The sequence below is a fragment of the Micropterus salmoides genome, unplaced genomic scaffold, assembly GCF_014851395.1.
Source record: "Micropterus salmoides isolate LMB-PRFRI ecotype aquatic unplaced genomic scaffold, ASM1485139v1 Ms_hic_scaffold_3, whole genome shotgun sequence".
In the NCBI taxonomy this organism is placed as follows: Eukaryota; Metazoa; Chordata; class Actinopteri; order Centrarchiformes; family Centrarchidae; genus Micropterus; species Micropterus salmoides.
This window is the reverse complement of record NW_024042261.1, coordinates 36,060,600-36,087,641: the sequence shown is the minus strand read 5'-3', so window position 1 is coordinate 36,087,641 and position 27,042 is coordinate 36,060,600. Positions and strand designations below refer to the sequence as shown.

The following is a 27,042-nucleotide window of genomic DNA, read 5'->3' as shown; positions in this document are numbered from 1 at the left end:
TGCAGAAGAGTAGCAGAGATGCCCGTTGTACCACTTTAATAATTAAACCGACTGTAACAGAAAATCCTAAATGCAACATCTTTTAAAATACCCCCTTAAAGAAGAGGTGCAAAGAGATCCAGGTTCATTAAAATTCCTGGAAAGAGATAGAAATAGTAAAATTAAAAAGAGGAAGAAATACAGAGGCGGACAGAGAGGGAAAGTTCAAGGAAATATTAGGGAGAAAGAGGAAAATGAGAATGGAAAGAAAAATATCGAGCGAGGGAAAAAATGCAGACAGAATCCGACAGTGTTGGAACATGTGAGGGGATCCTCTGGGAAATCATAACTCCACTGAGAGTCACAGACAGCAATCGCCCCTGGGATGACTGACAATGATACAGGACTACCAGCTTCTCACAAAGCATCCTGGGTAATTTGTCCCAGTGTGTGGAAGCATACAGTGAGGTAGTTTATTTATTTTTTTTTAACAAAAATGTGTTGTTCTGTGTTTGTTCTCCAGAAACATACTGCATTTTAATAAAGGACGGCAGCTGGAAGAGGGTGTTGGTGTCCTGCTCAACATGCAACATACAGAACAAAGATAGCAACAAAAACACTGGGAAAATAAGTTTAATTCAATGAAAAATTATACAAACCAAATACTTAAATGCAATATTTTGAAATACGTTTATTCCCTTCCTGGAGAGTTAAGACAAGAAGATTGCAGAAAAAGCTATCTCCATAATTAACACATACAGACAGCATTTCCCAAACTGTGAAGCAAGAATTATGGCTCAATTATTTTTGTTTAATATCCTGATTGATGCTGGACAAAAAAGTCGTGCCTCCCAGACGTCTAAGTCTCAACATGAGGAAATAAAGGACGAGCACTGTCAGGATGCTTGTAGCTTTATCTCTCGACAACATACAGCTCAGTAGCTGCATATATTGATAGCTGTAAAAAGCTGTTTTGGTAACATCAACAAATAAAAACAACAAATTAAATACAAAGGGAAAAAAAAACACGTGCCAGTTTGTCCTAAATGAAAACAGTAATTAGTTACCAGTAAGTAAATCACTCATACTCATTGATGTATCTGACAATAAATATAGATAAACTGATATTAATTTTCTACTGTCTTCTGGCTGACGGATAGTTTCCCTCTGGACAGTAGCAGTCACAACAGAAACGAGTGAAAGTGTGTCAGTAAATGAATGTATGTATTGTCTAAAGCGGGCCAGCCATTTGATGTGAGACATGTAAAAGAGATCAAAGGTCAGGTCAAATGGACTACCAACACATTTTTGAATTAACACTCCAGCATTGTTTTATATAGTGATTTATATTGTCACTGTCTGAGTCAGTCTTTCCCGCGCAGGATTCAGTTTGCCTACCGACACACTGCACTGTTTATTACTTCATCTCATTGATTTCAGCCTTTTTCCTGTTCACTCTCCTTCAACCATGGTTAAGTTACTGCTAATGCTAACCCAACAATTTCTACTGCTGCAGCTTCACATTAAAAGCATTTCAACTGGTGAAACACGTGCCCCTTTTCCACTGCATGGCACCAGCTCCAGTCACCTCGACTCTACTCGCCTTTATTTGGGTTTCCTTTGTGGAAAAGTTGTACCTGTACCTGCTTTTTCTCTATTCTCTTTAATATTCTTATATAAACTTGCATTGTCTATTCCATATTTATATATTTCTACATTTATTTAAGTTAACTGTATGTTTATCTACGTGTAGATTTCGAATATTGACAGTTTTACGAGAAGTGATGGCGGAACAAAAATGCGCTTTAAAGTTTTCAGAGTTGAGGAGCTCCGCAATTGGCGGTGGGGGAAGCCTGCGCCAACCCGCGGGAGGAGCTCATAAGGTCGGTCAGCCGCCCGCTCACAGAGCCCTCTGCTCCCGCCGTCGCACAGACCGCTGCAGCAACAACGGCAGAGGAAAACACAGCTGGAAGGTTTTCATACCGCTTATCTGTCTTTACATACTGAGGAATGCTGAAACTCTTTAACTTAAATCAAGTGACAGCTGTTTGTGGGTCGCATTGAATATTACGTTGCGGCAGTTGTGTGTGCCGTTGCTATGATGACTAGCTAGATTGAGGGGTACCATCACTGGGTACTACCTGCAATGGAAAACTGAGGACGGCGGGCGAGGTAGGCTGGTACTGGTAATGGAAAAACAATCTACAATATGTGTATGTAATGTAAAGTTAGCAATAACAGCAATCCTTCATAATAAGTGTACAAAACTAGACATTTTATTATAATTTTGAAGTATGGAAATATATGTGAAGTATGAAAGAGCAGGTGTGTACTGCACCTGCGCTGTGCGGGAAAGGACTCCTGTATGGAGGATGATGCAACAGGAATAATTTCCTGGTTATTAGGAGATTATGACTGAGTGTATCTGCTCTCTGAACGGACACAACAAGGCCAAACTAATCTGTCTCCATGAGCAGAATAACACTGTTAACATGATTATGTTTTTTATATCATCTATTGCGGGAAACGCTGCATGTTTTATTTAATGTTCTGGCTTTTCCAACTGAATCAGTAGACTGACTGGACAGAATTTGAATTCTGCCGAGTAAACCTTTTGTCATGTGTGTTGTAAAGACAACTAGAGGCCTGTGTCACCGATATCCGCTTTGGTTTCTGTAGACAACTGTTAATTAAGCATAAATAATTGTACATTTCTGTTTCCTCAATTAATAACTGTAATTCAGTGACACTGACATGTTTACCATATTGTCTTGGTATCTTAGTGCGATATTTTAACATCCTACTTTAAATTATCCAATCACTTCTGTAAAACATGACCAAAACAACAAATTTGCGGCTTATACAGCATTTCTTAAAATAAAGTTATGTTTCAGAGACACCTCGATGACCAAAATGTAACTTTGTTAAATAAAGTTTAACAAGGTGACAGTGTTCAGGTGTTGACAGCTTTTTCCATTCATTTGGATTTTATTTTCCTATGCACTTGTCTTACAGGTGTGCATTAGATTACCATAAAACTTTGATTAATAGCCCGGACATTCGGTGGACCCTTACAGAGTAAAGGAATAATAAACAAGGAGCGTACACATTCGGACGGGAGTCTGCACTTCTTCTTTTTCATCTACACCGGAATCAGACTTTGGGCTTGTTGTTTCGATTAAATGAACTGAACGATTGAATTCTGGAGAATCTAACCGACATATTGATCATACGTTTAAACATTAATATTTGTATGCACAATCTAAGCAGCTTAGAAACAGCTAAAGCAAGCGACCCCGTAGGGTTTAAGAGGTTTTATACATCCAAAGAACTTCTATCAAAACCAGACCAGGAGTTTAATGGAGACCTGCGTTTATTTGTCAAAATGTGTTCCCACACCAGGCCAGGAAACGGGACAGGCGGCTATTTGGGACTCTGCTATTAATTGAAGTTTTATGATATACAATATTTTTGTAAAGAACAGATCAAACAAGTTTTTTTGAGAGGTAAATCATGACATTGTTGTCTTTACATTTGGCCGTAATCAATTAAACATAAAAACAAAATCCAGATTCTGAGCTACTGTAAGTTTACATAAGGGCTGTGGTTGTGCATTTTAAATTAATGTTGAGGTTGGGATACCTAAAGCTTATTATAGCTTTATTTATTTATTTATTTTGAGGAAGGACCCCCCAAAAAATAAATGAAAAAAATCAGTGAAAAAACAACAGGTATGTTAAGATGCTTCAGTGAAATATAAATGTCTGCCGGCAGCCACTTGAACGAAACTTCTTTATGGGGGACTCCATTTTGATACTGCATTACTATTATTAGACATTATGGGAGAGAGCTTGTCTCCCACCAGCACTGACACGAACAGGGCCGAGATTAAACACACTGAGAAGCTGAGACACTGGGTGCAGCAGTCACACTACAATTACAATATTTGTCTTTTACCTCATTTCATCCAGGATGTTTTGCTGAGCTGGCACACTCTTCCTCATCACCATCCTGCTTCACAGTTATAATTTTACTAGCTTTCATCAGGCTGCTCTGTCAGCCCTCAGTTGGCCTTTGGCTTAGCTGCACTTTGACATGCGAACAAAGGCATGCTTGTTCACTGTTAACGTATCCGTATTAACTGCTCTAATGGTTGATATGAGCTGTAGTTCAGAGAAGGTACAGCCAGCTGAAATCTGCTGCAGAGCGTCTGATAGCAGTTTTGACACAATAAGGCCAGCCTGCTCTAATACACTGAGGGAGGCTGTGAGAAGTGGAAGCAGACACACCGAGGAGCTTTGGATGTGTTTACTGACTATTGATCGAGCTGTGTCTGATAATAAAAGCATACTATCTTGGACCATTTCTCAGCCACTGGTGTGATTTTTAACAACGCCTGGAGAAATAGCACTGTTTAAAAAATGACTGGCTGTAACTGGAGTGATTTTGAAAATGATGATTAATTTGATTTTTGCAGATGGGAGTTTTAACTTTTTGGTGCTAGAATATAGAATATTGCTTTTTTAGTCCACTAGAAAACTTAACAGGACCATATAGAGAAATGTATCTTTTTAGATAAACAGATGTTGACTTTAGGGACCTAACTGGAAGTTGGAGAAAGGTAATAAATTGCAATATATCTCAATATATTTAAAATCGCAATAAAATCGAATCGCAACATAAATATCGTGATAATATCGTATCGTGGGGCCTCTGGTGAAGCCCACCCCTTCATCTTTCAGCTCCCACAGATGTTCAATAGGATCAGGGCGCAGAATAGTCCAGTGTTTTCCTTTTAGCCATTCTTGGGTGTTTTTAGCTGTGTTTTGGGTCATTATCCTGTTGGAGGACCCATGACCTGCGACTGAGACCAAGCTTCCTGACACTGGGCAGCACATCGCTACAGATTGCCTTGATAGTCTTGAGATTTCATTGTACCCTGGCATGTGCCAGATGCAGCAAAGCAGCCCCAAAACATAATGAGCTTTTTCCATGTTTCACAGTAGGTACAGTGTTATATTCTTTGTATGCTTAATTTTGGCGTCTGCGAACATAGAGCTGGTGTGACTTGCCAAACGGCTCCAGTTTTGTCTCATCTGTCCAAAGGACATTCTCCCAGAAGCTTTGAGGCTTGTCAATATCCATTTTTACAATTTTCAGTCTTTTGCATTGATTTGCATTCAACAGTGGTGTCCTCCATTAAGTACACTTTGGCTCAAACAACGACGGTGCGATCTCACACTGATGTAGCTTGACCTTGGAGTTCACCTCTAATGTCTGTGGAAGTTGTTATGGGCTCATTGGTTACCATGCGTATTATTCTACGCTTCTACTCTGTTATCAGTTTGGCTACAGTCCCGTGGACCTTAAACCTCTGAATAATATGTGCAGCTGTAGTCAAAGGAACATCAAGCTGCTTAGAGATGGTCTTATAGCCTTTACCTTTAACATGCTTGTCAATAATTTACTTTCTAACCTCCTGAAACAGCTCTCTCCTTAGCTTTCTGTGGTCCATGCTCAGTATACGTGATACCAAACAGCACAGTGACTACTTTTCACCTTTTAAATAGGCAGACAGACTGATTACAAGTTTGAAGACATCTGTGATGCTAATTGCAGGACACACCTTAGTTTAAAATGTCCCCATCTTATTTCCAAACTTTTCTAGGGCTGGGCGATATGGCCAAAAATGTTATCACGATAAAAACATTTCATATAATTCAATATCGATAATTATCACGATATATCATTATTTCTTTCAAGTTTAAAGGCTGATTTTGGCTACTTCGTGAAAATTGAAGAAACTAGATGGTTAATTGTGTGGTAAACACTTAATGCCAAACAGTGGATCACTTAACAAATCTGAGGTAAAACATTCAAAACTATTATGATATAATCTTTTTTTAACAATTATTAGTAAATCTTTTTATAATAATAATAAATATTTTAATAGAAATATTAAGTGCTAATTTGTTTGTGATTCAAATTAATTAAACCAAATATTTATTGACGATATATTGAACATTTATTATATTGACATTGAGGAAAATTATACTGTTACTAATTATTATTGTTTTATATCCCAGCCTTAAACTTTTCTAGGGGTACCATCATTTTTGTCCAGGCCAGTTTCATTAGTTTGTTTTTTTAAATGATTCTCTTGACCCACAATTCAGAAGCAAAGTCTGATTTCCGTCAGTAAATTTTCTGTAAACTTTTATTTATTATTACTTTTGTCAGTTTCAAGTTATTTCAGAGACCATTGAAGTTTTTCAATGACATTAACGGAAGGGTACCAACAATTTTGTCCACGTCTGTATCTGCCTGTACTTTTTGATATAACACTGCTGTTAAAAAAAGGATTGTTTTTGTCTTTTGGCCACCTAAATGACAGTTAATACAACAGCTGATATTTTAAACTGTATTTATTGTTTCTGTGCAGCTCAGAAAAAGAATATTTATGGCTCAGAAGGCTAAAGGTTGCTGCCAATTTGTGCTACAAGGATTAAACAATACTGTATCAGTTATATAATAACCATTAGAGCAGAGGCTTTCAAGATGTGAGATGTGCCTCCCTTGAGAGTTAAGGGCAGGTCTGTGACATACAGCTCATGGAGGCAATTAAGATTCAAGAAAAAATAAGCAAGTTTTCGATACCAGGAGGATCACAGCCTAAAGTACAGGAACTCAACCAAAACATCGGAAATATGATGAACAGTACCCTAAAGTTTTATACAAGTATGAAGGGGCTCAAATGACTCACCGCAGCCTCAGTGTGTGGTTTGTAAAGTACTACGTTATGATAGCAATGCAACCTGTGCCACTTGGAGACCAAACATGCTGAGCTGGATGCACTTGGAGGAGAGGGGAGAGTGGTGGAGGAGTTCAATAAGGTGAATCTGAAGACAACGAGTTACACCTTTCATTTCAGAGGAGGACCCACAGTGTTAGACTTTTAGAGTTAGCATGGCTTAACACCAAAGCGAAGCAGCGTCAGACCCACATTAAACCAACAAATTAAACCCAGATCAACATGTGTTGGCCCAACCAAACACAGGTTTATGTGCTTCTTAAGTAAAAGCTTCTGAATTTTGGTTCAGAAGTGGAGCTGTATAAAGTGCTTATCCACAGTCAGTGAACCTGTGTACTGCTGTGTACAGGGTCGGCAGCAAAAGCTGTGGCTACATGCACTAAATCAAGACAAACACTCAAGATGGAGCATTGAGACAACTCTGCCTTTGCAGTGATCACTTCTATGAAGAGGACTATGTAAAACCACGGCCAATTAAGCCAGATGGAAACTTGCTGAAGAGCACTTCTGTACCCAGCCATCCGGTAAGATACAAATAAGTTTACTAGTTCAGGTTCTGGCATTTAATACTCTCAGATGTCTCTTCTATATGTAAACACTTCTACCATCACATAATTTTATGGTTTCAGTTTCGCTGCAATCTTCTCCCACAAAATGCTAAAAAAACAAACAAAAAAAACACAACAATAATTTCTACTAAGGATGTTCAAGGTTATTTTGTGGCTGAATTACTTTTTATCCCCCGTAGCTGGATGTTAGGTATGCCAGAAATACCGTTCAAATAAGTAATGCAATAGTTTATCATTTTTAAAACCATCCTATGTATGTTTACACACTGTTAATAAATGAGTCGAAATGCTTTGCTCAAGGAAAACGATCACACACACGCTGTCACACAGTCATCTCAGGACTCACTCTTATCGCCTCCTCCGGTTAGGATGAATCGGATCGAGCGGTCTTTCTTCTTCTTGTCTTCTGGGTTTGGTGGGAGGGGCTTGGAGCCGTGGTTGAGGGGGGCGGGATCCTTGTTGCTGGAGCCAATCATGGTGCTAGTGTTCCTCATGGGCGGAGCTGGGGGCTTGTCCTCGACCTCCCCATTATCAGACATCTTCAGCTAGGCTGCAGCCGGCTGCTCCTGCACAGAGACACACCAAACAGAGGAGGCAGGGTGAGCGGCAAGAAAATCTACCAATCACAGACGAACATTCAGCAGTTAAAATAAGGACTAACTGATAAAAATAAAAATAAAAAAAAACATTTCCCATATGGAAATAAGTGCTGCTAATAACATTACTGATTATTTTTTTGAATATGTAAAAACAAAAGTGTCTCCCTCAGATGACTTATTAAGACTGTATAAGACTGTAGAATTACTTGCACTTTCAAGTGTAGTAAGCGATTATAATCCAATACAAGACATTTTCCACATTTCAGTTAATATTGCCTCAAGGTCCGCAAGCTGTCCGTGTGTGTACGCTGAAAAAAATCCGGTGTTTGGACTTAAAGTGCCCGCACCCCACCACCCAACACTATTCCAGCTGTTCCAGCCATGATTTGTGTGTCAGGTAAAGTTGCCCCCAGACATTCAGCTTATTTTAAAGTTAAATGTTACCAATTAATCAGGCCATTATCTGGCATTTTGAGAGAATATCTGCATCTGCAATTGAAAAACACATTTCGGCCCGCCACTAGTATTTGTCCTGGAATTAGATTTCTCCAGAATCGTATATCCCACCTTTAATAAATAACTTTAACCAGGAATCAATTGTTGGGTTTTGACTAATCAATTAATGTCAGCATTATTAGCAGCAATGTCGACTTTGTTAGCATTCACAATTAAATTTCCTAATAACTAACATCTGTTTCTGCAGCTTTTCATGCCATCATGCATCAAGAAAAACCCTTTCTCAAAAATAAGGATATTGGTACAAAGTTGGTTGAATATTAATCTGTAAATTCAAATACATTAGTTATTATTATTAGTTATTTTATAGCACAAATGATATGAAATACACATATTATTTTGTTTTCTTTATCAGAAACTTAAATTCCAAGCTGCAGAAAGAAGGAAAGATCAAACTAAGAGTTTCCATTTGCTCAGAGAGGCCTGTTTGATCTACAAACACTTAGCTGACTAAACCATGGTGTGTGTGTGTGTGTGTGTGTGTGTGTGTGTGTGTGTGTGTGTGTGTGTGTGTGTGTGTGTGTGTGTGTGTGTGTGTGTGTGTCCACTGACTCAGACCTAAATGTTGTGAGAAGATGACACACGTGCTCAAAGCACACACACACACACACACACACACACACACACACACACACTAATGACTGGTTTTATAACACCACCCTTACATAAAAATACACACTATCACAGACTGCAAGGTAACCTGCTCTGCTAAATGCTCCAGTGGACAGAGTCACACGAGGACAATCTATTTGGGTTAGAGGTACATAATACACACACACACACACACACACACACACAAGATGTTGATGATTCATAAATCTATTAATCCCCATGAAGATTTGTCTAGATTATTTTGACTGACAGGTCCCTGCAGAAGTTTTCAGCAGCTGACCAAAATCCAGGTTAAAGTAACTTTAATGTGCACAGGTAACCTGTACCATGGTTTCATGACATTACTCCTCTGAACTCTGAGATTTTCCCATGATGCACAAGTCAGCAGTACCAGATCTATTCTGGTATTCATGAGTTTCCTCTTGCCACAGGTCGGTCTGCTATCTTCCAGTAAAACCAAACATTTGTAAGATATACTGGTATTTCCTGAATGCCCACAATAATACTTGAATGAAGGTCTGACCTGGACAAGCAAAGAAAGTACATTCTTGTTATTTGTGCAGATAGGAGCTTCGTCAGTACCTTCCTGTGTTCACTTTCTTGCTCCCGCGCCTTGCACATCTAACCAATGAGAAGAGTCAACGTTCTCATGTGGCTTTTAGTGTGAAAAGAAACTGAACCAAGGGGAAAATGTTTACAGACTGATCCACTCATTTAGATCAGAGCAAACAAACTATAGGTTAGAAAACAGTTTAGTCCCTAGTGTGGGTCAACCTCTATAAACACTGGATCCTACATTTCCCATAATGCAACTTAGTACTGTAGCATTCTTTAAGGCTTACAAAGCAAAAATAACTTCTAAAACATCATCAAAGGTTATTTTCCAAGACTTGAAGATATCATGTAACTGCACAAGACTAAAAGACCACTAAGAAAACTTACAGAAAGCTTGTGTCTGTGTAGTTGGAGTTCCAATCAACCAAATTAACTACCAGCTGTCTCTTTCTGCATGTTGGGGAGTTTATTCTCATAAAACTTCACAAATGTGTGAACAGTTTACATCAATGGTAAAACCTCCTACTGAGCTTTGATCAGCAACTGCTCTGTTTACAGGGGTGTAATAGCATCATGCACATGATCCCTTTCACCACATGTAAAAATTAACAGGAATATTTAAAATAAATGAATAAATGTCTCCTTCAGGTGACTGGAAGCAATTACTATAATTTATTAGCAGATGTACTACTGTCCTTAGGCAAGGGGAGAGTTAGGCTTCACGCTAAAGTTATAAGTTATAAGCAGAGAAATGATCATCACTTTTTCAGAAGCAAACAAGATGACAGCTAAAATACAATAAACACTGTTTACATAGACTAGAAAGAAGAATAGACAGAAAAGCAAGCAGAGACAGCTTCCTTCTGTGCCTAAACCTTTAAGGAGATTAAAACTAAAAGGGTGAAAAGTAGAGATGAAGTGTTCACCTCACAGATTCAACCTTAACAAAATAATTTCAAGGCAGCAGGTAGATCTTACCTTAGCAGAGAGAGAGACGTTTACAGCTTCAAGTTGATCCAGAAAGAAACAACAATTTAAAAAGGAAAGAAACAACTCTGTATGAAGAGAAAATGTTGGCCCGACTGAAAGTTAAAAAGCAGAGTGACTGAGAGTGCAAGGTACCAAAAGCCTTTTGACCAACCCTGCCTCCCATAGAAGGAGATGTGACACAGCATGATGTCACAAGGTGAGTCACATGAGGAACTAGGAAATACGGGAATTACAGCAAACACACACACACTCAAACACATGCACATAGAGATACTTTGATAACTAAACTTAAAACCCTGAGCACACAAAGACACACAGCTGTTTATTGTGTCTGCTGAGACACACACACACACACACACACACACTATGTGGCGTCACACATACAAACAATCACTGTTTACATGGAAGTGATTGCCCCTTTGTTGTCTATTGATCTAAAACACACACACACACACACACACACACATAATTACTGAAACTGAATCACAGCCTTAAACCACTTTTACGTCCTAAAATAGCTTCTTTAAAAAGAACCTGACAGTAACATTATAAATCTTTGTCTTTAACACTCACGCACACACACGACAGCAGAGGTCTCATATTCAGACACCGCTGTCAGTTTCAGCAGAGCCCTGTTATCAAACAAACCCACACACTGTCTGCTACACACAGACCTTAAAAGGATGACTAAACAAGCTCCACAAAAGTCAGAGGGTTTTCCTAACCAGACAGAGACTATGTGATTAAAACAAGATGCAGCCATCTTTTTCTAAAGGCACTAAACCCTACTCGTTTCCCCCAGACCTTTGACCCTTCATCATAATTTTGTGCCATCACTGACAGGGGTAGTGTTGCACATGTGGTTCCACAGAGCGCGGAGCTGATCGCAATCAGATCACCAGACGAGCCGCAGCGTGTTTCAGAAGCATCCCAGAAGCAGCTCTCCGCTACGCTCCAAAGAAAATACGCGGCTAGTCTATTTTTAACGAAAGCCGAGTCAAGCTGCACAGCACAGATCGAACTGGACAGGAATAAAGAATCAATTTTCAAAATAAAACACCCTGCGTGGACTCCCAACTTATAGCAACAAGAAACACAATGAAAACAGACAAAAAGACCATTTAACTACGTAGACTACTTGCCCATGGTATAAGCACACAAATCAGCATCCAAAAAGACTAGAGCTACACCAAAATAACAGTGGCTGTGATTGGATAAGTCGTTACTTTACTCAGTGAATATATTAAATTCAATCATTAACCATGTGTTGTCTTTGACAAAAACAAAGTGTTACAGAACTGTGTAAGATAAGAAAATGGGCAAAAAAAATTAAAGTATTCCAAGAAAGGCTATAAGGCTAACATATGGCCCTCAGAAGTATCAGTGTCAGTGCAGTAAGTTAATTAGTAATAAAGATCTAGGAAAAATACTAGGAAATTAAGGCAATAAGTCACAGCCGAAGCAGCACCAAGCATCTCTATCATCCTGCTGCTAGCATCCAATCACAAAGACATGTCGAAGTAACGCGTACTAGTCAATCACAGCGCAGTCAGGCAGGACTTGGGCGTGGAAATAAAACCTGTGACTTTACAGTAAATGATGGTCGGGGGTTAGCTAGTCACCATAAATCATATTTCACACTAAATTATTTTTTGATACACATTTAGCATATAATCCATTCCACTTTATTTCTATAGCACATTTTACAAACACAAAACCAAAGTGCTGCACAGAAGACTCAAACATACAAAACAATTAATATAAAATTTTGTAAAAACAAAATAGGAGCATCAGGTTTAAATACTAAAATACAGTAAAACAATAAAAGACATCAGAGGACCACACAACTCACGCGGAGTTAAAAGCCAAAGAATAAAAATGTGTAGTGGCTGTTCGGACATAGGTCCAACCACAGAAAAAGCCCTGTCCCCCCCGAGTTTTAAGTCTTGTCATGGGGACCGCAAGCTGGAGCTGTCCCTCTGACCTCAGTGACCGCGCTGGCGTATAAATTTGGATGAGGTCCGAGATATATGTTGGGGCCAGTCCATTCACAGCTTTAAAAACAAACTAAATCTTAAAATCAATCCTAAAACGAACAGGAAGCTTTGTGGTTCCTGTTAAAAGACGTGCTGCAGAATTTTGGACTAACTGTAAGCGTGAAAGTGCGTTGTGATTTATACCGATATAATGTGCATTACAGTAGTCTAAACAAGAAGAAATAAAAGCATGTGTAGCTTGTTCCTCTCCCTTTCCTCGCTGCTTTATGTCTGTGAAGATTCTTAGTCATCCAGGTCACAGTTACCCAGAGGGGGTGCAACTGGACGTGGTTGAAGATCCTCGAAGACGGTGATAAGTGGGGGGGGGAGTAAATGCAACCACGTTGTGATTCCCTATGTGTCTGGATTATCAGCGAAACTCTGGAGGATTTTCAACAAACACCACATACAGAATCCAAACACAAGAAGAGTCATCTGGTGGATGCTGTCCCATGCAGTGAGGACTGCACTACAATCACTACACAAACGCATGACTCAACACAGAAGGGCCAACTCCTTAAGACTCAGCAGTTTGCCTACATCTGAAGGATAAAGGGACACACACACTCTTTCGATGACAGGGAGAACAGATGGTTTGAAAGGGGAGTCAAAGTAGCTATTTACACCAGAATAGAGAGACCATCTCTCAACAGGGAATTATGGCAAAGATGGAACTTATCCCCACTTACAATGCTGTCCTTTCATCTCTTCCCAGGAGACTGAACAAACACTGACATTTGGCCTCACGTGACAATATCAGTAATTAGCTACACATCACTCTAATGACCACAATGACTGTTGTTTCTAGAGCTGCAACAATTAGTCGATAATTGTCAACTATTAAATTCATCGCCAATATTCTTCATAATCTGTTTATAATTTTGAGTCATTTTTTAAAGAAAATAAGTTGAGATTTTCAGACTTCCGCTTCTATATTTTCTGGTTTATTTACTCCTCTATGACAGTAAAATGAAAATATTTGGGTTGTGGACAAAACAAGACTTTTGAGCGGCGTCCTCTTGGCCCTTGGAAAACACTGATTGAAATTTTTTATCATTTTCTGACACTTTATAGACCATATAATCGATTAATCATGAAAATGACCGATAGATTAAACGATAATGAAATGAATCGTTAGTTGCAGCCCTAGTCATTGAAACATCCAGGAGCACTAACGAACCAAGCGGTATCCATCACCTTGATAAAGACCCCAAAGAGGTTAAATAGCTGGGACTCCCTGCCAGTCAGTCAGAACTGAAGAAGCCTCTTCTAAGGCGAAAGGTCTTTGAGGATCTTCCATAAAGTCCAATTGCCCTTTTTTTGCTTGACCCATCTCTCCCTTTCCATCTTTCTAAACTAAAGTCAGTTTCCACCAATTTGGTCTTAACCATGTTTTCTTCTTCTCTCCGTCTACTCTGACCTAACGTCATTTCACCCTTTGTCTCCCTCAAACCGGCCTCTCTCTTTAAAAAAAAAAATAAAAATCTTTATTGAGTTTGACAATTTACAAGGCAAAACAGACATGTCAATAACATAAATTTACAGTAAAATGGAAATAAAATAAAGTGCTCATAGATATCAGTGTCGATAATAGCGAGTCTGTGAGCGCCTCCCCTATGTTCTCTGCTCCCCATCATAGTGAATCATGTCTGAACAGTTTCTCTGACCCACATTTCTCTGAAGCGTCAGCCAGAGAAACTGAGACTCTCTGCAGCTCTGAATCTAATTGTTATTTACGTCCAACAACACAGCATAACAACATGTAAACACAACATTTGACATATTATCACCATATAAAATAGTTATGGTAAATATTTTAAGATGGCAGTTGCTCATTTCCACTACCAGCAGCAACATTAGAGTCTAATATTCACTCTCCTTTTAGCTCTTCTTTGGTCTCTATTAACTGCTGCTATTAACTGCTGAGGGCTTTTAGCAGCAAAATACTAGTCTCTCACGTTGTTTGAGTGCTGAGCAGGTAGAAGACAGTGGGTATCAGAACATTTCTGATTGTTAGGATCGACTCGAGACATCTCTACTGAACACGAGCGGCGGCTGTTGCTGGAAACGAGGTTGATGAACATTTATGATTTATGACACTCATATGAACTGCGGGAAACTGCAGAGACGCCAGGTGATAATTCTGTGTGTTTTACATTACAGATTAAATTTGATCAAAAATATTTATTAGCATACCTTTAAAAATGGAGAATCGCTCAGTTCATATTTTATCCTCTCATGTCTTCATCACAACAGCTCAGTAGCAGACTTCAAAACATGATATCTGAGGACGGCCCAGTAACCAGAAGAATGTGTTTGTGTTTGCTCTCCTAATGTGTCCATTAGTCATATGGGCATTTCAAAAGACACAAGAGGCCAATCAATAGTCAAAACAGCACACACACACTATCTGATCACTGATCTAACGATATCACCCCCCCCCATCACAATTAATATCAAAACATGTTCATGTACAGAGACTCACACACACACACACACACACACACACACACACACACACACACACACTTAAGAGACAGTTGCCATTAAATGTCAGCACTTCCTGGAAATGCCATGTCAGCCTCTGCAGCCACGTTTACTGGAACTCTCACACACAAAACCATCAGTGCATACATTAACCCTCTCCGACACACATATAGCTACACACACACACACACATAAGTGCATGTCATTGCATTTTAAATACAGTGCAGTCTCTACTATCTCCTCCTGCACTGAATATTTTTATTCCCGCTGTCCTCACAGAAAATCTGAAATGCTTGTTGAATAGCCAAAACATTGCTTCAGTATTTAGTTTTACACAATACACCATCACTTGCAACTGGTTAACAGCCTGATCAGTTAAGATTTTATGTTGCATCCTGAAGGCTTATTTTTCCCCCTACTTCTTTACATGGTATTTGTCCTCTGCCCATTTTTCAAGACAAACCAGTTAGAAGCTATGGGGAATTATGTAAAAGCTCCAGCAGCACCAATAAAGCACAAATACCACTGAGCCATTGAAATTATTATTATCGAATTATTTCATAAGAGAAAAAAACATTAACATATTTGTGAAAGTTTTAACACCAACCACATGAATGTCTCTGATGTCCCCTGTGCACATTTGCCAACATGCAGTCTGTAGAGGTATGTTCCAGCCTTTAGATGGATAAAATACTTAATGGATGTAAAACGGAACGAGTCAAGTGTAAAATGCAACTATGAGGCATTAGAGATGGACTACGGACCTCCTCAAGAGGTGGTCCAAAATGCCTTCTAGTAGTTCAATCTATCGGACAGATTCGACAAATATCAATTACCAGAAAATTAACGGCAGCTATTTTGATAATAAATAAATAATTTAAATAATTTGTCAAGCACATGTGCCAAATGTTTGATGGTTTCAGTCTCTCAAATATGAGACTTTGCTGGTTTTCCTCGTCTTCCATTGCACACAGCGAATGTCTTTGGGTCTCGGTCCTCGTCCCCTAGCAGATTAATTGTTAATAAAAATAATTTTGCAGCCATAGACTGGAGAGCCTTACAACATATGTGGATTTTATCTCTACGGAGACACGTGAAGCGACAAATATAAACTGTCCCACTTGTTTCTGATAGCTATTAAAAGGTGGGGCATGCAATTCTGGAGAAATCGGTTACTATGGCAAATACCGCGATATAGAGCAACAAAGCAAGTAATGTAACTAACATTAGCCAGGTTGTGGGTTAGCAAACTGTCACTACAGTTGCTGCTGTGAAGCTAACATGTAGAGAGGACAAGACGGTCCCAGCTCCAAACAGTGATACTCACAACTCCCCTGCTGCTATAGCTAACATCACAACAACAGCATGTCTCAAAGTAAGCTGAATGTTGCCTGACACGGAAATTGGCACTACATTCCCCTGTGCTGCTGTGCCAATTGAGATTACCCTGCAGGGGATCAATAAAGGAACATCTTATCTTAACTTATCTTGTGGCTGAGTACAAACAGCAGGTTTTCTTTATGCACACACAAAGAACGGAAAGCTAGCAGAGGGTGAGGAGATATAAGCTGAAATTGACAAAAAGATGTGTGCTGGATTAGAATTGTAGACCCCACCTTCAATAAACCAGCCTTTATTTATGGTATATTTGTACACATACACGCATTAAAACATTTAGCTGAGGTTGTAGACCCAGCAGGAGGGGATCCGCCCCCCAGTTGTAGCCCAGGAGAGTTCAGTGTCTCTGGGCATGGCGAGGCCACGGAGCCGTTGCCTACTTCTGGAGGACCCGCGGTTACAACACAGACACTCAACTCTGTGGGATGCTCAGTACACACATAACAATAATAGCCTCTGTGTGTTTGTGTGTGTGGAGTGAGACAGGAGATAAATAAGAGGGACATTAACAGGAAGAGACAAAGAGGAAAAAGAGACGGATGAAAGGAGAGTCAGACAAAAACACAACAAAAGAACAAAAGAGGAAGAAAGATGAGGCGTCAACTGCATCTGATTTCTTCTGAACACTGGAGACCCTGTAACAGCAGCGTGAAGCGGAGACACAGATAGACTGAAAAGGTTCGACCGATCATGACAAGGAAAGACCAGAGAAGAAAGTGATGAGGAGAGATCAAATTTTCAGCCGTCAGCAGTCGACTTCAGCATCATGTCGTCATGTTAATGAGATGAACCCCAAGGCCCAGACTTCAAATGTATATTTTAACATATTTTACAGACCAGACATGTATATATGGATACATGTGCAAAATACCACACACACAGAATCTATTTTCAAGTTCAAATGCACACACACGAACACACACACACACACACACACACACACACACACACCCCAACCACACCCATTACAATTTGGGTCTTTGAAGTTACAACCTCGGGAGAGTCCCTGGTTTACACTGTTCATCCTGACTGTTCTTCTGCATTCAAGAAATTTTTAGTCTTCATTTGGATATAAAACTGTATTCGCTCTTTATTGCAGTTTATTAACTTTTCTCTTCACGCTGCTTTGCTTCAGGATACATTACTAAAATAATTTAAAATTTTTCTCATTGTCGACACATTATTAAAGACAAGTACTGTGTGTGTATGCTAAGCATGATATCTCTTCTTCCTCTGTGCCATAGAGTTCCATTGTTATCCAAAAACTATTAAAAAGCACCTCAGTGAGCCTCACTGCTGCACTGGGTGACATGTTCCTCATACCAGTCCTACATACACTGTCCTGCTGCAGCCCTAACTACTCACTAGTGCACCAAATGTGGATTCATCCGTCGCTGAAAAAAGTCCCCAGCAAACACACTATTTCCTCCTGTGTGAGTAACATGACTTTTATTACAGAATTACTTTTATATTAAATTGAAACTTTGCATTTGCTACCAGTTTTTAAAGAGGAGCTTGGAGCTGAGAGTCAATGACAAGAAGTCAGAAATTACTGAGACAGGAGTTTTCATCTCTTCACAAACCTTGAGTGTCTTTTGTCAGGTGGCAATCATTATGTGTGTGTGTGTGTGTGTGTGTGTGTGTGTGTGTGTGTGTGTGTGTGTGTGTGTGTGTGTGTGTGTGTGTGTGTGTGTGTGTGTCACAGATGGTAATTTTGAAGAGGACGTGGCCAAAAACAAAATAAAAGGATAGATGAACAGAAAGCAAGAGAAGAGGAAAGGGGGATGGTGGTTTTCTTCTGCATGAACGAAGAACGTGACGAGCCCGGTTGGGACGGGGGGGGGGAGGAGGAGGACTAAATAAAGCGAAGAGTAAAGCAGAGAAAAGAGAGAAAGGGGGTGAAGAGGGTGAGGATGAAGAGAGGGAGAGAGCATGTGAACAAATAACAGACTGTCTCTTAGCAGGGGGCGTGTACACACACCCACACACTCACTTCAGTAGATCAGTTGGAGGTGTTCAGTGCCTTGCCCGAGGGAACGTCAACTGCAGAGCATAATCTGTTCAGATGTCAAAATCCCTCTCATTTTACCCATAATCCTTTGTGTTTCAGGGTCTCTCCCTGCAGTCAGGTCAGATTACGTGCTTACTCCAAACAAGTGCTTCTCTTGTTAGACAACTTTTAGATTTTCAGGCGTCTGTGTCTGTGTCTGTTATTTAGTGTTTGAATAAAAAAAAAAATTTGTGTGCAGGGTCTATTTTAGAGTTGAAACAATTAGTCAGGTGATTCATGAGTAGTATTTTTCAAGCAGCGTCTCAATTGTGAGTATTTGCTGCCTTTGTTTCATATTATAGTAAAGTGGACTGTCTGCCGAACATTACAAGACATTCACTGATATCGCCATTGGCTTTGCGAGATTGTTGCACCTATGATATTTCAGACCGAATGATTAGTGTTTTAATCAAGAAAGTAATGTGCAGATATATAAAAAAAATGAAAGTAATCGTTAGTTACAGCATGGGCTGAACTATTACAACTGCGATAACAATTTGATTTGATTTTCTTTAAAGTTATTTGACGGAAGCCACGTCAAGCAGCACAGAGCAGATGAACCAGGCAGGAAGTCAAACACAGTACAGTATCGTTTCTAGTTATAATTTTAATCTACATTTTAATCGCCGTCTTCACGATTAGCTAATCGCGTTCTTTCAAATCGCAATTTAGATTTGAAAACGATTATTCGTTCAGCCATGTTGCAGCCATAGTCCATTTACTTAATAAAATAAAGTTCATTGAGGATCTTGTTTTTGTTGTTGACTTGAATTAAAAATAAGACTATCACTAACCTGCTCACAACAGCTGCTGGTCAATCAAAAAGGTATGACTGGCTTAACTTCCTAAAAGAGCAAAATTGCATTAAGAAACAATACAGCAAAGCAGTATCTAGTCATGATGTGACTGAGGAGGTAGATATCCTTCATACAGTCACGTCTGATGTTGCAGTCACAGCGGGCTGACGTGGTCTGCGGCTTTGTAAGTGACATTACATTCAAAGTCTGATTGGATCATCCAGACTGAGTTCAAATAAATCATCCACTTGAGTTGAATTTCAGACCACCGGGATGTGGTTCAAGTTTCCATGTGGTTTTTGTAGCCGTCCAGATTCAAGCTACCTCACGGCAATCTGAATATGCAAAAAAAATAATCAGATTCTTTCTCCATATTATTGTATTCTGACAAGATTTCTCACATCAAGTTGCAGTGGTTCAGTTCTTAGGTCAAATGTTATACAACAATATTCCACAACATAACTTAAACACTTGAAAATTACTGGTTTGGAAGTAAAACACTAAAAATTATTTAACAAAATCAGAAATGAGTTTAAAGAATTATTTTGTTATTTAAATAGTGTTTTTCAGTACTAATTTTGCCCACATTGCAACCCTTGATGCACACGCACACACGCACACACACACACACACAGGGTATGATTAACTAGCTGTCCGTCTGTCTGTGTGCAGCACATTGATTATGCAGGTTATTGTAAGCAAGGCATCCCATCCCAGAACCCCTGACACACACAACCTGCTCCATACAACCATCTGTCAGCCCCGCCTCAGCATATTGCCTTCAGGGACCAACTGAGGCCACTGTGTGTGTGTGTTTGGGGGGGTGCGCACGCACGCGTTTACAAGGAGATCTGTGCTGGTTAAAAAAACATACATAATCAATTTGGTACACTACCTACTGAGATAATTTGGGCGATCCCTCCCTGGTCTGCACAGTCCTCTGATCATTTACATTTCAGCCACTCAGCCAGGGCTGCCCCCCTGTCAAACCTCATTTTATCAATTAAATCAACACACTTTTTTGGGTGCGTCATTGTACACAGAATAATGAAGGACAACAGAAAGGTAGACTGTAAATAGAGTCACAATTTCCATTACTCGTTTGCTCTCAGCTCCGGTGCTGAATGTGAAGTCGGGTAAACCACCTTTGAACCAGACACTTGTGCAACCTCCTCTGTTAAGTGTGATTGAGCTGACCAATCAGGAGATACGCTCCATGGTGCATAAGGATTTTTTAACTGAACTATGATGAGGAAATGCGGAAATCAGATGTTTTCACATCACAAGCTTAAATGTCAAACATGAGACTATAGGCTGTAGTGGGAGTGCTGTAAATGGGCAGGTTCCTGGTGTCTGCCCAGGAGTACTGAAGAAAATGTTGAGTTATTTATAAAAACAGAAATATCTATTGTAGGAGCCATTTATGTTTTTTGTTGGCATGACATTTTATTTTGTTAGGATATATTTACATTAGTATTTTGGACACTGGGTGGCAGTGATTAGATGCACATGGTTGTATATAGGGGGCATAGGTGACAGGAAGTGGTAGGCACAGGTAGGGGGAGCACACACAGTTCTCACCAGGCCACCGATCACAGACCACAGACCACGGATCAGAATACATGTAAACAACTGGAAACAAGATAAGAAATCAAGCGGTATGTTCATCTGTTTGTACTATTTACTACTGCAATAAACCACAAACCCCAAATGCAATAATCTCTCTGGAAAATCTTGTGTGTCTGCGTAAAAACTTCACTCCTACCTGTGTATGATGGCAAAGATAAGGAAACTGGAAATAAAGCTAGGAGGTACAGCAAAGCAAAGATTGCCATTGCTGTTGAATCATTAATAGCTGCAAGCATGTAGACCTGGAGCTGGCTGTTAAAGTATCAGGCATGTTTGTCTTATAATAATAATAATTTCATGTGTAGCCATTTTGCTACAATTACACTTCACACAACAGCTGCGGCTGTGTTTGCGATCTGATCTTTCTTTTCTCCGCGAAAGGGAAGATTTTAGAAAGTTGCATGGCGCTGCGGGGAGCCCCCAGCTGCAGTAGTGCATGAATCGTGCGTAATATTCATCCAGCCAGAGGGAACAATCACGAACCGTTCACAGGCATCGGTCGTTCTAGCGACACAACCCGTACAGGAGAGGGAGTGGGGCAGACCAGGGGCAGGAGATTGCGAAACGACTGGCCCGCTGCGGACGGTCAGGTGATCATTCTCTCTGGCTGGATGAAGTCTGACGCTCTGCATGATCCATGATGATAGAAAAATACAGAAATTAATGTCAATAAAGCAAGCTGTCAAAATTTTAGAGACCCCCCCGAAATGTCACAAATCATGCTTTTAGGGTGTCTCACTAAAGTGTGTGTGACTCATCCTCTGGGGACCATGACTGCTCCAACCATATTTCATGGCAATCCCTCCAAAAGTTGTTCCAATACTTCAGTCTGGACCAAAGTGGTGGGCCAACAAACTGCCCCCAGTATAGCAGCAAATGTCACTACTGTTCTCTGTAGTATCTATAAAGTGTGGTCGAGCCCAACTTCAATTACAAAAAGAAACAGACGGATCCTTCAGTCATGTTATGAGTGTTGTCCACCAGAGGACACTCTGCAACGCACATGTCTGAACACCACAAATCCACAACAAAACACAGCAATCAGCTGACATGATCAGCTCTCCTTTTGTTCAAAGTACTATTTACAATAACATAAAAAAAGTTTATTTTTAAACTACATTATCATCTTGGTGAGGTCTTATACACATGACATATGTTAGGGGATAATCTTTGTTTGAATTATGAGTTTCTGAAAAGAAGGAGAAAATAAGAATATCGGCTGACATATCAGAATAATGGAATTTAAAATCCTCAGATTTCAAAATCGGTATCGGTCCAAAAAAATCCCATAATGGCCGGGCTCTAAAGTGTAGTGGGAAAGCGAATTGAGCAGGAGACTCTGAGGCGAGGAGCAGAAAGAGGTCATTAACTGTAAACTGTCAGTGATGCTGACGCATCTGAATTCAAAGTGAAATGGCTGGAAAGAAAAATGATTAAATGTGTGGCTGCCAGCTCTTCCTAAACTTCGGAGTCTGTCTTACTGTAGCGATGGCGTGTGATAAGATAAGCACAGGCTTCTCTGGTCTACAGGACAAACCGAGTCCTGATTATGATCCCAACTGTACTTGCTGTCAAACTAAACCAGCGTCACTGCCTAAGTCATTTTACCCCAGTTTTTGTCCATTTTGGGAATACACTGAACGTGTGATGCAACGAGAGCACGACAAGGGAGAAACCTGTTTGTACAAATCTAATACACCAAACAAAAGTTGGGCGTATTAGTAATATCCAGAGTCACATCTTTGGACTAACAATGACACACCGACATCCTTGTTTGTTTATTTATTATTGACAAACAACATTTTAAGCTTCAAGTAAGTGCCAAGATCTTTGTGTTGCAGTGAGGAAAGTGAAATCATTCCCTGCCCTCTCCATTCAGCTTGTCTAATTTAATACATCATAACTCACAAGAAAAATCCAGCTCATGTCCGTTTCCTCTCCCTCTTCCTCTTTATCTAAACCATAAAGCATCTAAACTGACAGCCCTGCAAAACAAGACTCCTCCAGCTCATCTCACATCCAAATATCCATAATCTGATGCCATTTCTCTTGTTTAGGGGCGAAGTTTTATTAAAAGCTCAACTGAGCAAAAATATAAAAACTAACAGCTCACACAAATAAAATGCATAATGGTTAATAGGGAGATTATTGTACTTTTTGCAGCATCAACTTACAGTAGGCTACGTTCAGAGATTAGAGCTTTGATCTAGTGCTGCAACGATAATTAACCACTAAATTAGTTTTTAATATGTGGCATTTTTCTGTGTTTTCTGATGTTTTATAGACCAAAAGATTAATTGATTAATCAAGTAAATAGATTATTCAATAATGTATGTATGTATGTGTGTGTGTGCCTAAAGATAAAGTACATACATACTACAAAATAATCACCAACAGCATGTACTCCAGAGATTCTTCCTGTGTGACAAGCCACAACACACACATCCACAACAAAATCCATTAGAGAGCCAGCACACACACACAGCTCTATAATCAATACTGACATGGACTACAAGGTCACATTAAGACCCCCAACTGGGAGACCTGATGTTTCAGCTCTGCTGTGCCCTTTAGACCATGCACACACTGTTTCAGGAGTTTAATCCACAACAACTTTCTCCTCCGTGCATCTATTTTAACTTTTAAAAGGCTTTTCTGCTGTCAGTGAAAACTGAAAAACAATCTCGAATCATCTGTAAAATGTGATGCTTTCCCTCAAATACAAATAGAATCACTATATAAGATATAGTTCAAATATTATAGCCTAATCTAATCCTGACTAGGGGAGGCAATGATTACTTGATTATTGTTTAATCTCCATGATTAATAAAATCCTGTGAACGATGGATTAACAGATAACTATATGTATATGCTTTGCACCTGCCTCGGAATTCTCTTCTCCCCACTGTCTGACACACTCACACACACCTACACCTCAGGTAAACACCCCGGCTTGCCCCGCCTCTCTCTGTCTCGCTACCCCGTCTGCTTTCTCCATCAGCCTAGACTATGTTATATAGAGTGGCCTAAAAGACTGAGAACTTGTCTTTTTACTGTATATTTCCACCCGTGATCCGTTATCACGGCAGCAGGTGAGCAACACGTCGGCTTATTAATGACGTAACCTATCAAACAACTGAAACCAACATCTGCACACTGTGTGTTCACTGTTGCTTTACCTGGTCCGTGTGTAAAATATCCAGTGCGACGTAAGTCAATAGTCTACAAAATGTTTTACCGAGTGAAGTTTGTGTGAGAACACATGCACATAAGACGACCGCTGCCCCCATCGCCCATCCCGATTTCTCATTGCAGACATTGCCCAACCCTAAGAGGCTGAAATAAGAAGAAGGAAAGAGCAATACAGACGTCCTTAATGATTTATCATCTCCCTGCATCTGTGTGTCTGACATAATAGCAAAAGGTCTGAATCAGCAGCTGCCATTGGTCAGTGTTGACTCACTGCCTGTGATTGATTGGCTGTCCAAAGTAGATCTGATCGGTTTTACCAGAAGCAGAAGAATTGGAAAATACCTGCACAGAGTGTGAGTGAGAGAGTGAGAATAATATAGAATAAAAGCAGAGCAAAAACTACAAAAATGGACAAATAAAAAAGGTAGATAAAAAATTAGAGCGAGAAAGACATGTAGAGACTGAAAAATAGGGATGTCCATATAAAAAATGTTTTGGTTTTGATCCTGAATCAGCCTTTATTATTGAGTGCCGATACCAAGTCTGATCCACTAAATGTTGATCAAATGCATATCTGACATATGACAACTGTAACTACTAAATCTGAAACATCTTACACTACTTACGAGCTACTCGATCCAAACACTGGAGGCCCTGGTTAAGTTTTTAAGCTTAAATTATTGATATGATATGAGTGAAACTTAAACTGTGATGATGCTTCTGAAACTGAATGGTTTTACTGGAGAAGACTAGGGATTAGGATTGGGCTGAGAGACATCACGACGTTGAGCAGGCATCGTGATTGTCGTCGTTTGCAGACACTGCTGAATTGTCTCCTAGCACATCCACTCCATCTGTGGCTGACTTCTTAGAAAAGGCAACAAATGGTCTAACCCCTTTTGAGTGTTTCTGTCACTCGTTTGTGAGAAGGCAATTAAGCTAGCCGCACTTAAATTTAGAGTGCACACGTATTCAATCCTTTACGGTAAATCCACTGAAACGGACCAGAGCGAGCTGACAGGCAGGTTAGCGACTTTATCCTGTCAGTTTGTCTCTTTACAAAGACAAGTGTTGCACTACGAGACTCATACCTGAAGAGAGGAAGTCTTCAGGTTTTCAAAATAAGGTGTGTATACAGGATGGAAATAAGATTAATTGGATTTTGTTCACAGAAAGTGTAAAGTATTACATGTGTCCATTAAAAGTAAATACACACATGAAATTTAGTTTAATGGACCACCACCATAGTCTCTCCAAATCCTATGGGAAACACTGAGTAAAAAGCATATTTTGAATATTTAATTTATGCAATGGTTAAAAAAAAAAAAAGAAAAAAAAAAAGTGTGAATATACTTGTTCGATGTTCGGTATTCGGCAAATATTTTCATTAAATTCGGTTTCGGCTTTAGCCAAGAATTTTCATTTCGGTGCATCCCAAGAGAAGACCTCTCACTCACAAGTGATCTTTGACGAGCAGACAAACAAACCAACAATAAGGAAGTTTAATTTTAGCCTGTCACTCAAAACACAGTTCCACCAGTATGTTCACACTGTAGGCTGCCATTCAGGAGAGCAACTTTGCAAGGCTGATGCGGACAAAAACAGTAGAGTTCAGAAAAGAAAGGATCGGACTTTAATCGGCCCTCAGGGTCAGGTTGGGACAGCTCTAGTGAAAAGTAAAAGAAGACCTAAAACAAGAGGAAAGGAAGAATGAGAAATATCTAGAAAAAGATTTAAGGAAATCATGCAGGAGAACAACCAACAGGGAAAAGAACAGAAAAGGGAAAAAAGGACATTAACAATGAGAAAGACAATATCTTTGAAAGAAAAGAAGCTGAAGGGGAGAAAGTGAAGACTGGAGTGAAGCGTTCGATGCAATCCCAGGGTGCATTGCAGAGCCTTAAGTGGCAAGTCCTTTAATGATGTTAATAGGATTAATGCAAACTTAAGCACATACACACACTCTACCCTGTACTGTACCATTACTGAAATCACGCGCACGCACACAGCAGTTAGAAACGCATAATGTGAGCCATAAACATAGTGAAGGCTTCATACAGTACACGGCGCACACACACACACACACACACACACACACACACACACAGCAGTGGAGATAAATCAGACATGGCATCCAATAGATTGCAGCCCAGCAGAAGATGGTTCTTACAGTCTGTGCAACGCTGCAGGAGTCTGTGTGTGTGTGTCTGTGTGTGTGTCTGTGTGTGTGTGTGTGTGTGTGTGTGTGTGTTTTATAACTTGATGTCTTTTCACTAGCAACTCTTTTCTCATTTTCGTCTCTCTTCAGCTGGCACTCACGTAAAATGTTTTGTTTGCCATCCACAACAGGTCAATACCACAATTAAGTCGAATACTTCATGTACACAAACAAAACAAGGCTTTCACAGAGGAGACTGTCAACCGGTAAAGACATTTAAATGCTCAAGGAAACAATGTTTATAAAAGGTGTCATGGTTTTTGTAGGTTTGCAGGCCATTATAACATCGGGGGCATTTTCACTGATGTGCCGTATAGACATCCAGATAAATTGTTGGGAGAAGTTTGTTAATTACTGGCATGACAGCTATGGTAGCCGTTTCCCCAAATGAAATGTAAAGCATCAAAGACAAATAATTAATTTGCAAGGATACACTTAAACTCAAAAAGCGGCTGAACCCCCTGTCTCTATTCCTCGTCTTTCCCTCATCACATGAGCCCTCGCTCCGTTTAATCTGTCTGGAAGGTTTTCTGCTTACAGCTATTTATCATGTGAATGTGTGTGTGGAAGGAGGAAGAAATTTGAAAAAAGAAAATGAAAAGAG

General features: G+C 39.8%; 1 protein-coding gene across 3 annotated transcripts in view; it reads right to left on the bottom strand.

The window, feature by feature from the left end:
• pak1 (p21 protein (Cdc42/Rac)-activated kinase 1) overlaps nucleotides 1-27,042 on the bottom strand; it is a 76,524-nt gene that overhangs the window by 29,181 nt on the left and 20,301 nt on the right. For 2 of the 3 annotated variants that reach the window (XM_038693674.1, XM_038693675.1), the window contains exon 3: nucleotides 7,706-7,925. In XM_038693674.1, coding sequence (XP_038549602.1) covers nucleotides 7,706-7,898 — 193 coding nt within the window. In that variant the 5' untranslated portion in view covers nucleotides 7,899-7,925. Of the gene's footprint in view, nucleotides 1-7,705; nucleotides 7,926-10,619; nucleotides 10,758-27,042 lie in introns of those variants that run through there. The other variant, XM_038693676.1, reaches the window with a different exon arrangement.